The sequence below is a fragment of the Petaurus breviceps genome, unplaced genomic scaffold, assembly GCF_028583685.1.
Source record: "Petaurus breviceps papuanus isolate PSGF00001 unplaced genomic scaffold, PetGlider_PUasm1.0 171, whole genome shotgun sequence".
Classification (NCBI taxonomy): Eukaryota; Metazoa; Chordata; class Mammalia; order Diprotodontia; family Petauridae; genus Petaurus; species Petaurus breviceps.
Window position 1 is genome coordinate 501,195 of NW_027185754.1, and position 12,582 is coordinate 513,776.

General features: G+C 37.7%; 1 protein-coding gene across 1 annotated transcript in view; it reads left to right on the forward strand.

Annotated features, from left to right (window-relative positions):
- Nucleotides 1-12,582, forward strand: part of LOC138157211 (liver carboxylesterase 1-like) — a 59,244-nt gene that overhangs the window by 15,381 nt on the left and 31,281 nt on the right. The window contains exons 6-9 of the mRNA XM_069082787.1: nt 969-1,073; nt 5,177-5,281; nt 6,760-6,798; nt 10,574-10,714. Coding sequence (XP_068938888.1) covers nt 969-1,073; nt 5,177-5,281; nt 6,760-6,798; nt 10,574-10,714 — 390 coding nt within the window. The remainder of the gene's footprint in view (nt 1-968; nt 1,074-5,176; nt 5,282-6,759; nt 6,799-10,573; nt 10,715-12,582) is intronic.

A 12,582-nucleotide genomic window follows, 5' to 3' on the forward strand; every position in this document is an offset into this window, starting at 1 on the left:
GGAAAAAAAGAAGGAAGAACATTGAATGAGGATTACAGAGGGACATTGAAAGGGAAATCTGATGTTACTGGAAGAAAATTTTTACTCCAGTTTTTCCTAGTATTAAAAAAAAAAAAAAAAAAAAAAAAACTAACCCAGTCACATATTCCTGGCTCATAGCTCTCACACTTATGCTACTTGTTTAATTTTTTCTGAGGTTCTTTCTGAAACACTAAATTCTGGGTTGATGGTCAACCTTGGTTGAAAAAGAGAAATGAATAAAGAGATAAAACGTCTTTTAAATTCATTTATTTTTGTCCCAGAACAGTGAACTGGTCATCCAATAGCATTTATTAGGGCTTAATTTTCTTACCCTGACCCACTGAATAAGTTGACCAGGATGGTGTATTTAAGTAGCCATTTGAACCCCTAGGGCAAATTTCATAAAATGTGCCTGAGACAGGTAATGTGAATCATTGGATTATCTTCTGAAGACAAATTGAGGTGGGGGGAAAGACCTTGGGTCTTTCCAAAGCCCAGGTAAGCTTTGGAAAGACTCCATGACTTTTATTTGTTTTTTCAATAAGCCTTTATAAAGTACACACTAGGTAAAAGGCAATATGCAGAGAGCTTAAGATTTAAAGACAAAAGGGAAAAAATATCACTGTTCTCCAGGAGGCTGCATTCTCATGTGACTCTTATGTGGGCAATAACATACACATGGATAAGCCAGAGGTTTTTCTGGGCATGATGCAGGTTGGGGAGGAGCTCACCTGGGGGAGGAAGTGTAATAGTAGTTAGCTTCCTGTTTTAAATAATTGTTCTTGATAATTAAGTACTAGGCTCAGTTATTTTACGCTGTGGACAGAATAGCTATTGTCATATTCTCTAAATTATCATGCATTATGGAAAAAGTCACAGTTGCTTCAACTTAGTCATAGCTCTGCTTTGAAATAATCATTTCTAATTTCTCTCTGTTCCTCTTTCAGATTGTATCTCCTCTAACCAAGAATCTTTTCCACCGTGCTATTTCCCAGAGTGGAGTTGTCCTTATGGAAGCTCTGTTCACTTCTAACATCAAACCAACAACTGAGGTAGGTTCCTTGCATTTTTATATCATATACTGGGATGTATTAATAGACTCACAAGATTTAGAACTAAAAGAGACATCAGAAGTATTTTAGTCCAGTTTTTTTTCATTTTACAGAAGAGACAACTGACTCTAAGAGATCATAGACAGGTCATGAGGGGGCAGATCTGGGATTTGAACCAAATCCTTTTGCCTTTCTTTTTTATTTTTTAAAATTTTATTGGTTTATTTTTAGTTTTCAACATTCATTTCCACAAGATTTTGAGTTACAAATTTTCTCCTTGTCTTTCTCCTATCCCCAAGAATACCCCTTCCCCCAATCTGCTCTTTCCTATATCCTCCCCACCAACCCTCTAACTTTCTAGTAGGGCAAGATGGATTTCTATACCCCAGTGCCTGTATATCTTATTTCCCAGTTGCATGTAAAAACAATTTTTTAAACATTTGTTTTTAAAACTTTGGTTTCCAGATTCTTTCCCTTTTTCCCTCATCACCCACCCCCACTGGGAATATAAACAATTCAATATTGGTTGTACATGTGTAGTTATACAAAACATTTCCAAAGTAGATATATTGTGAAAGACTAACTATATTTTCCTCCATCCTATCCTGCCCTCACTTATTCTATTTTCTACTTTGACCCTGTCCTTTTTCAAAAGTGTTTCCTTCTAACTACACTCTCTCCCAATCTGCCCTCCCTTCTATCATCCCCCATCTTATCCCCTTCCTCCTTACTTTCCTGTAGGGTAAGATACCCAAATGAGTGTCTATGTTATTCCCTACTTAAGCCAGATTCAATGAGAGTAAGGTTGATCCATTCCCTTTTACCTTCCTGTTCTTCCCCTCCATTGTAACAGTTTTCTCTTGCCTTTTTTATATGAGATAATTTACTCTAATCTATCTCTCCCTTTCTCCTTCTCTCATAATATTCCTCTTACCTCTTAATTTTATTTTTTAGATATCATCCCTTCCTATTCATCTCCTCCTGTGCCCTCTAAGTGTACATGTACACACATATACATACACTGACATATGTATTTATACATACATACACCCTCCTATATATACACATATATGCATGTGTATATATATGTACACAAACGCATATATATTCCCTTCAACTATCCTCATACTGAGAAAAGTCTTATGAGTTACAATTATTGTTTTTCTATGTAGGAATGTAAATAGTTTAACTTTAGTAAGTTCTTTATGATTTCTTTTTCCTCTTTACCTTCTCATGCTTCTCTTGCTTCTTGTATTTGAAAGTTAAATTTTCTGTTCAGCTCTGTTTTTTCATCAGGAATACTTGAAAGGGGGGCAGCTAGGTGGTTCAGTGAATAGAGCACCAGCCCTGGAATCAGAAGGAACTAATTTCAAATCAGGCCTCAGACTCTTGACACACTTAGTAGCCATGTGTCTTTGTGCAAGCCACTTAACCCCAATTGCCCTCCAAAAAGCAAAAAAAAAAAAAAAGAAAGAAAACTTGAAAGTCCTCTATTTCATTGAATAGCCATATTTCCCCCTGAAGCATTATACTCAGTTTTGCTGGGTAGGTGATTCTTGATTTTAATCCTAGCTCCTTTGACCTCCAGAATATCATATTCCAAGCCCTTTGATCCCTTAATATAGAAGCTGCTAGATCTTGTGTTATCCTGATTGTGTTTCCATAATACTCAAATTATTTCTTCCTGACAGCTTGTAATATTTTCTCCTTGACCTGGGAGCTCTGGAATCTGGCTATGATGTTCCTAGGAGTTTTCTTTTTGGAATCTTTTTCAAGAGGCAGTGAATTCTTTCAATTTCTCTTTTTCCCTCTGGTTTCAGAATATGAGGGCAATTTTCCTTGAGAATTTCTTGAAGGATGGTTTCTAGGTTCTTTTTTTGATAGTGGCTTTCAGGTAGTCTAATAATTTTTAAATTATATCTCCTGGATCTATTTTCCAGGTCAGTGGTTTTTCCAATGAGATATTTCACATTGCCTTCTATTTTTTTCATTTGTTTGCATCTGTTTCTTGATTTCTCATAAAGTCATTAGCTTCCATTTGCTCTAATCTAATTTTGAAGGAATTGTTCTCTTCAGTGAGTTTTTGAAATTCCTTTTCCATCTGGGCAATTCAGCTTTTTAATTCTTCTCCTTATTGGCTTTTTGGGCTTCTTTTGCCATTTGAATTAGTCTATTTTTTAAGGCATTATTTTCTTCAGTATTTTTCTGGGTGTCCTTTAGCAGACTTTGATTCTCTTTTCATTATTTTCTTGTATCATTCTCATTTCTCTTCCCAATTTTTCCTTCACTTCTCTTACTTGATTTTCAAAATCCTTCTTGAGCTCCTCCATGGCCTGTAACCAGTTCATATTTTACTTGGAAGCTTTTGATGCAGGAGTTTTGACTTTGTTGACTTCTTCTGGTTCCACGTTTTGATCCTTTTTGCCCCCAAAAAAGGATTCTATGGTCTGATTGTGCTTCCTCTGCTTGCTCATCTTGCCAGCCAATTACTTAACTTTTGAGCTCTTTGCCATGGTTAGAACTCTGCCTCCAGAGTGGAGAGAAGTTTGTCTCAAATTTCTGGGATTTTCCCAAATCTTGTCAGATGTCTGAGGAGAGTGCCCTCTCTATAACCACCACAAGCTCCGGCACACTGGCATTTCTCACCCCAGGACCACTGGCCAAGACTGCAACCCACATCCAAGCAGGTTAGAGAAAGAGTGATTACCCTCTGAATGGTCACTTGGTCCCACTATGTCTGCAGTCCAGGAGCTCTGGAGGCAGCCACATGGCAGCAGCTGGCATGGGCCTTCTCCACCTCTTGTCCAAGGGACAGGGGTAGGACTGCACTCTCCTGTCAACCAGTTCCAACAGAGTTTCCCACTGACATTTTACTTTCTCTTTGGTGTTTATGGGTTGAGAAGTCTGGAAACTGCCACAGCTGCTGGTGGTTCACTCTCCTGAAGTCTGCTCTGTCTGGGCTAGGCTGCTGGTTGGGGTCATGCTGGGTCCAGGTCCAGGTGGCTCACGTGGGACTGTGCTTGGCTCCTAGATCAGTGTGATAGACCCTTCCTGTTGGCTTTTCAGGCTGCCCTCAGTGGTAGACTTGTTTCTTTCTGTTACTTTGTGGGTTCTGCAGCTCTAAAATTTTTAGAGTCATATTTTACAGGTATTGGAAGTGGTTGGTGCTGGAGCTCACACAATTTCCTGCTTCTACTCTGCCATCTTGGCTCCACCCCCAAACCAAATCCTTTGGCTTCATATCTGGTACTGCTTATGCTGCCCCTGGGATTGTTGAGGTTTAGGAGTTCTGGGACCCTGAAACAGCAATAAATGGGTCCTGCCCAAATGAATATACCCAAACCTTCTTTCAGTCAAAGAAAATCACAGTTTATTGAACATCCTCTATATTGGGTAGAATCTTAATAAACCTAAACATTTGTAACACTAATGTAAGCTGGTCAGATTGAATGTGTGCACTTTCATGGAAATAAGATGAATCTTATATACAGCAACACTGTGTAGGCATCTAGGGTTAACTAAGTAGTCTGGGGTGATTGGAGGAGGGGTCAAGGGAGGATTTTGATGGGAGAGGCCATTAGCCTGGGATGACTAGAGATCAGAAACTAGGGACCAAGAGAATGGAGGTTTTGATAGGATCAAGGATGGGAAGTAGTCAGAGGCAATCTGGAGGTAACAGAAAATGAAGACCTAGCTTAGGTTAAGGGTAACAGAGAATACAGTTTAGTGATAATGAAAGGCCAGTTGAGGAAATTATAGCCTCAGGTGAATGACAGACCAAGTGGGAAGATTCGAGGAGAATCCAAGGGAGTTTTCAGAGCCTGTAGTCTATCAGGATCATGCTTTTAAGAACATACTAGTTTCTTTTACTATCTCTTCTTTGATTACTTTGATCATTGCTTATTCTCCATACATAGATAGAAACTGCTCTTGGAATATAGAAGTGATAGATAGAGACAGATATATAGATATCAATGGATAGGTAGAGATAGATATATAGAGATAGATATATAGAGATAGATAGAGACAGATATATAGATATCAATGGATAGGTAGAGATAATAGCAAAGAGAGAGCTAAATGCTTTTTTTTTTTTTTTGCAGAAAATTACAACCCTAATTGGGTGTAAAATAGCTGCTTCAGCCAGCATGGTTAACTGTATTCGTCAGAAGACAGAGGAAGAGATCCTGAACACAACTCTGAAGATGGTAGGTGACCTTAGAGTTCTTAACCAATACCTCTTTAGCAAGTACATTATGACTTCAGATTCTCTAGCTCCCCCAGGCAGCATAGATAGCTTGCCATGTCTGAAAAGCTCTGACCTTCAAAGTTGCAGGTAGCCATGCTTTTAAGAACAAGCCTAAACATCTTTTTAATTTACCTTGATTGATTGATGTGACAATGACCCAAGTCATGATCTAGGAAATGACTGTCAGGCTTTCATAGCAGCTGTCCTCATGTCCACTTGTCTGAGGCCAAGGAGGGTAGACCAGAAGAACATGAGGGATCCCTTGTCTTTTAATTATTCAATAGTCAAACATTTCTACAATCTGTCATCCAGAGAAAGCTAAAGTAGAGGGCAGTGGAGTGTGTCTCTAGGAGACAGTGGAAAGCAAAAATATCAGTTTCTGTGCTCCCCATGGAGGAGTGTGAATGTATGGAAGGGAATAGACATTTATAAAGTGCCTGCTATGTGACTGGCACCATGCTAAATGCTTTAAAAATATTATTTCATTTGAAGCTTCACAAGTAACCCAAAAAGTAGATACCATCATTATAGCATTATTATCCCCATTTTGCAGTTGAGGAAACTGAAGCAGACAATTTGTAGGGCCTTGAATAATTTGGATAATTGCCATAATTCTCTGCTTTTTACAGAGACAAGTGGGAAATCTTTGGAGGATCTGGAGATTTTGGAACATTCAAAATGTCTTAGATAATACACCTGTCCCTGGGTGGCTTATAAAGTAGACAACGAGGTCACTATTCCTGGATTAGGTCCAATGCCACTGACAATGTTTTTACCAAATGCAACCTTACTATCAGAATTATGTAAATGAAAAATGCTGTTTTATACATACATACACACATACACATATATATGTACCTTCTGTCTGTAGCTTTTCTTTTCTTTTCTTTTTTAAAGCAATCGGGGTTAAGTAACTTGCTCAAGGTTACACGGCCAGTCATTTCTGGGTGTGGTGCTGAGTGTCTGAGCCCGGGATTTAATCTCCAGGTCTTCTCAACACTGGAGCCGGTGCTCTCACTCGCTGTGCTACCTGGCCGCCCCATGTCTGTAGCTTTTCACCTAAAGTAGTGAGTTGAGCAGGGGAAAAAGAGAGGGGCGATGTTGAAAATTTTGCCTTATACAAAAAGATGAAAAAAAGAATCATTCTCCTAATTTTATATCTGCATGTCTCAGATCTGTCTTCTCCAGAATCCTAGAATTAGGGATATATAGGAGGAGATATCCAGAGCCTAGAAGGATGACTCCAAGGTTAAGTTCCAACAGACCTTGTTGCTCTCAATGGAATTTACTTCTCTGTGTGAGGGCCGGGGACCATATCCATTTCATCCCTGTACATAGCCTTGAAAGCCCTAAGAGAAGAAACCTAATCTTCAGGTGAAATAGCAGGATTAGCTCTTTTTGAGAAGTTTTTTCACCTTTGCTTTTTTTCCCTCACAGAAATTATTCACTGTGGATTTTCTTGGAGACCCCACAAAGGTAAATTGTCCTTGTTTTCTTAAATAGAAATTTTAAGCCTTGGCTACTTTAAGCTCCAGTTAAGCAAAAGGAATGAAATCATTCACAACCAAAAAGGAATGGACTTCACTCTCCTAGTGGAATCATTTCAATCAAATGGCACTGCAATGTTGATCTGCCCAGTCCAAGATACACAATTACCTGATGGCAGGTGCAAAGCTGTTTGCCCCTTCTAGAAGATGATCTTATGATTTCAAATAAACACCTGGGGAAGTCCCTGAGCTGGGCAGCTGACTCCCCTTTCAGTAACTTTCAGAGATGAAGTCAAGGTCTCAGATAAACATGGTTGTTCTTAAAAAAGCAAATTCCCTGTGAAATTAATATTTGCTACAGGGTGGCCTAGTTTGAGTTAATTACTAAATCAACACTAGAGTGACTTGGCATTTTGAAGATTTCAAACCTTCTCTGAGTTCATCAATAAGGAACATTCTCCTTGACCCTTCTACCATCACCATCACTACAAAGTTAGTTGTCTGTTTAACTGGTCTTGTATTCATAGAAGACTTTGGAATTCCTTCTGCTAATTTTGCAATAATCGAGTTTTTCTAGAATTTAAATTTGTTCAAGTTGTTCCTGAAATCCCACTTGCTCAAAAAGTCCTCTTAGGCTAAGTAGATGACTATTTAACCCCCCAACCCCACTGTCTCTAAATATGGGCCTCTCCTGGATTTCTCCAGCTCATCACCCCTGATTTTTCTCAAGTCCTAGCTTGTATATAATGGAAATGTTTCCTTTCTTCTTGATTTAGTTGCCATAATAAGCTGAAGGGCTGTCTCTGTATTCTGGCTTGCATAAATGGCAATGTGGTAAAGTAGAAAGAAACTTGGATTAAGAATCAGGAGATTCAAAATAACTGGCTGTGTAACTTTGGGCAAGTTACTTAACCCCAATTGCTTAAAAAAAAAGAATCAGGAGATCTAGAATTATTCCAGAAGCCCTGCCTTTGCCACTTTCTAATAAGGAGAACATCACAACTCATATCCCCTTCCTGAACCTCAATTTCCCCATTTGTAATAGAAACAATAGAAAGCATAGAATTCCTTCTTCTACAGTTGAAAGTAAAGGGACCATTTGGTTTTTAAATTTTATATTCCCAGTGACTAGTGCATAATTAATATGTTTAAAAGACTCTAGACTTAAGAGCTAAAATGGACCTTAGAGGACATCAAGCTGCAACCCCCTTCATTTTATACTTGAGGAAATTGAGGCACAGAGATGTTAAAGCTAATTGCTTAGTGTTGCATAGGTAGTATTTACTGAGATAAGGTATGAAACCAAGTCCTCCTGATTCCAAGTCCAGTTCTTAAACACTACATGACTCTGACTCTTAATACATGTTTGTTGAATTGAATTTTGAATGAGGGGGCCTGAACTACTGGTGGTAAAATGGCTAGAGCACTGGGCCTGGAGTTAGAAAGACCTGATTCAAATCTGGACTCGGGTACTTTCTAGTTGTATGACTCTGGGCAAGTCACTTAATTTCTGTTTGCCTCAGTTTCTTCACCTATAAAATGGGGATAATAATGACTACCTTGTAGGGTTGTTGTGAGGACCAATTATGTTTGTATAAAGCTCTTAGTATAGTACCTGTATAAAGGAGGTACTATATAAATATTTATTCCTTTCCTTCTCCTTCCCTTCCTTGACTAGGGACTAAGATCCCTTGCTGCTCTACATTCTATGAACCTCTAATTCCTTTGTGATTGTTCCTCATCTGTAAAATGGATGATGATGCCTAATTCACAGAGCTGTGAAGAACAAATGAGATAGTGGATGTGAAAGGGGTTTTTCAATCAGAAAGAATGATTGGAATATATACCTACACAGAATGATATGTGTAATATCACTTCTGATTCTGATATAGTAGCCAAACTTGGGTTACTTTAAGAAAGGCATAACTTTGCCTCAATGACACTTTAAAAAAAGTAAACAGAAGACAGCAGAAGAAAATTCAGGAGACATAGACAAGCAGAGTGTTAGTGGTATCATCATGATAAATTTAATATATACTTTAAAAATAGTTGTACATAATGGGAATTTGGTTTTATATTAAATCATCTTTTTCTTTTACTTTGGGAAGGGCACAAGCATTTATTATGCACCTACTATTTACAGGCACTGTGCTAAGCACTTTACAAATATTATCTCATTTGATTCTTAAAACAGTCCTGTGATGTAGGTGCTGTTATTATCCCCATTTTACAGTCAAGGAAACGGAGGTAAATAGGTTTAGTGATTTGCCCAAGGTCACACAGCTTGGAAGTATCTGAAACTGTTTTTGAACTCAGGTTTTACTGACTTCAGACCCATTTCTCTGAACCCCCTATTTTACCTTTCTATATAAACACACTCATGTTCATTTATATTTAAGTTCATAATTCTAAAAGGCAAGAGGAAAATAGAATGGAATAGTAGCTATGCAGAAGGAGGAGGTGATACCCTGGCTCTCCTCTTCTGTCCTGCTAAGAGAAAATCTTCAATATTGTATTCATTTCTGGGGGTCACCTTTTTGAAAACAGGGATGAGGATGGTGAGAGACCTGCCTCTGGTTATGTGGTCTAAGGACGTGGGGAAGGAACTAGGGATATTTTGCCTGTAGAAGACTTGAACACATCATAGCTGTTCTAGTTTCTTGAAGGTCTGCTATTCCAGAGAGGGATTAGACACATTCTGGACCCAGGCAAGGGAAATAGGAGCATGGAATTTTCAAAAAGGTTAATTGAGGTTGGATGTCTTAGGCAGAGTGAGTTCCACATCCCCCACCTCATTTGAAGTTTTCCAAGCCAAGGCTAGAAAACCATCTGTTGATTATGATGAAGAGGGGATTTATTTTTTCTTTTCTGGCCTAGATTAGAGTAGATATTCCTTGAGGTGCCTTCCAACTCTGAAATTCTGTGATTCTGTTTCAATAGACATAAAATAGAGACTTAAAAGAGTATAGACTTACAAGGACTTAAATATAGAGTATAGACCTAAAAGAGTACAAGTTAATGTAAAGTGGCATAAAGATGTGGACAAGAACAATAATGGAATACCACTTCACATTTGTATAGAATTTTTTTTTTCCTTACAACCCTACAAGACAATCAATATAGGTATTATCGTTCCCATCTTATAGATTCATAGGGTGAATAACTGGCTCACAATACATAACCAGGAAGTATTGGAGACAGGCCTCCAGCTTAGATCTTTTAAAATTCTTAATTTCAGTGCCAATTTTATGTCCCAAGGAATACTGGATGACTGCGGATGAGGTAGAAAGCTATACAGACTAGACTGATCAGGGAAGGATTTCTGGGAGTGTGTGTATGTCAAGGAGTGAAGCTTCACTTTGGTTTTGACCTTGGAAAAAATGGGGTGACAATTTATAGTCTGACCAATAATCACTTAGCATTTTTTATGACCCACCAACTGAGCCTGACTAACTTTTTCTAAGGGATCAGAATTTGTATTCTGATCCTTTTCTTTATTTTGGCCAGAAACTAATGGTTGTAAGATGGACAAAAGTAATTGATTCATAATCCATTTATTGGAGAGATAAAGACACTGCCCTTGGATTGTCTTTTGGTTTAGAGACTCAATGCAAAATTTCAAGTCCTCTTCCCTGCTGACTGCATCTTTGGATATTGGGAAAATGGCATCCCATAAGTCATAGACATAAAAAACAAAAAATGAAACATTCTTTGGGGAAGGAAGAGGGAGGTAGAGTAGATATGTAATAATTTTTTTCTTACAGAAAATTGCATTCATACCTGCCGTCCTGGATGGAGTATTTTTCCCTAAAAATCCCAAAGAGCTCCTTGCTGAAAGGCAGTTCAATCACATCCCCTACATTGTGGGAATCAACAACAATGAATTCAGCTGGCTTCTTCCAACTGTAAGAGAGAGTCCTTTGGTTTCTTCTGGAATCTCATCCTTCCTCTTCTTTTTTTATAATAAACTATTTTTTACCATTTATTTATGTATTTTACCACATATTAAGATTATTATTTCAGTCACTGATATTAGCTATCAATTGATATCTTGGCAGTAGAAGTAGAAATGTCACAAAGTTAATTTTAAAAACATTTTTTAAAATGAAAAAATATCAGTAAATAGGTATCTGGTTCAATTTGTTGTAGAAGAAAATGATGTGGATTCAGAATATCTGGATCAGGTTTTACATCTGTCACTTATTAGTTGTGTAATTTTGAGCAAGTTACTTATGCTGTCTAGGTATCAATCTCCTAAACTGAAAAAGAGGAATAATAGTTGCACTGTATGTTTCACATTGTTCTTAAGCATCAAATACATTTTTTAAGCATAAAAAAACCGAACCTTGTTGTATGAAGGACTTTGCCCAATGTGTATTTCCCTGGCAGAAAATATGTTTACTGTTTTTTATACTCAACCATGTAAACCAACTCCCTTTCAATATGGAGTTGCCACATTCTGAGAATATTTAACAGTTTTCATCATTGTGGTCCATTTCTCCCATTTGAAACTCTCAATTCTATGGGACAAATTTCCCTGGGTTGCATAATTAGCAGGAAACTGACTTTTTTTTTCCTTTTTTAACATTTTATTTTTCTCCAGCTATATATAAAAACAATTTTAACATTAATTTAAAAAACTTTGAGTTCCAAATTCTCTCCCTTCTTCCCTCCCCACCCCACTCCTTACCGAGAAGTAAACATTCTGATATAGGTTATAGATGTAAAATTATGCAAAACACTTCCATAATAGTCATGTTTTGAAAGACTAACTACATTTCCCTCCATCCTATAACCACCCCCCAGTTTATTTTATTCTCTCTTTCCTTTCATCCTGTCTCTCCTCAAAAGTGTTTTGCTTCTGAATACCCCCTTCCCCAATCTGCCCTCCCTCTTATCACCACCCCATCACTTATCTCCTCTCCCCCTACTTTTCTGTATGGTAAGGGAGATTTCTATACCCAATTCAGTGAGTGTGTTATTCCCTACTTGAATCAATTCTAATGGAAGCAAGGTTCACTCAATTTCCTTAACCTCCCCCCTCATTGCCTCCACTGTAAAAGCCTTTTCTTGTCTCTTTTCTGTGAGATAATTTATCCCATTCTACCTCTCCCTTATTTTCTCCCTCTTTCTTTCACTCACCCCTTCATTTATTTTTTAGATATCATCCCTTCATATTCAACTCACACCTGTGCCCTCTGTCTATATGTGTTCCTTCTAATTACCCTAATACTGAGAAAGATCTTATTAATTGCAAATGTCTTCTTTCCATGTAGGAATGTCAATAGTTTAATAAGTCCCTTATGATTTCTCTTTCCCATTTTCCTTTTCATGCTTCTCTTGAGTCTTGTATTTGAAAGTCAGATTTTCTATTTAGCTCTGGTCTTTTCATCAAGAATGTATAAATTCTTCTATCTCATTAAATGTTTATTTTCTCCCCCTAAAGGGTAAGACTTAGTTTTGCTGGGTGATTTCTGCTTGTAATTTTAGCTCCTTTGCCCTCTACAATATCATATTCCAAGTCCTCCAATCCTTTAATATAGAAGTTGTTAAATCTTGTGTTATCCTGACTGTGGTTCCATAATAATATAATATGAATTGTTTCCTTTTGGCTGCTTGCAATATTTTCTCCTTGGCCTGAGAATTCTAGAATGTGGCTATAATATCCCTGGGAGTTTTCATTTTCAGATCTCTTTTAGGAGGTGATTGGTGATTACCCTCTGGTTCTAGAATGTCAGGGCAGTTTTCCCTGATAATTTCTTGAAAGATGTCT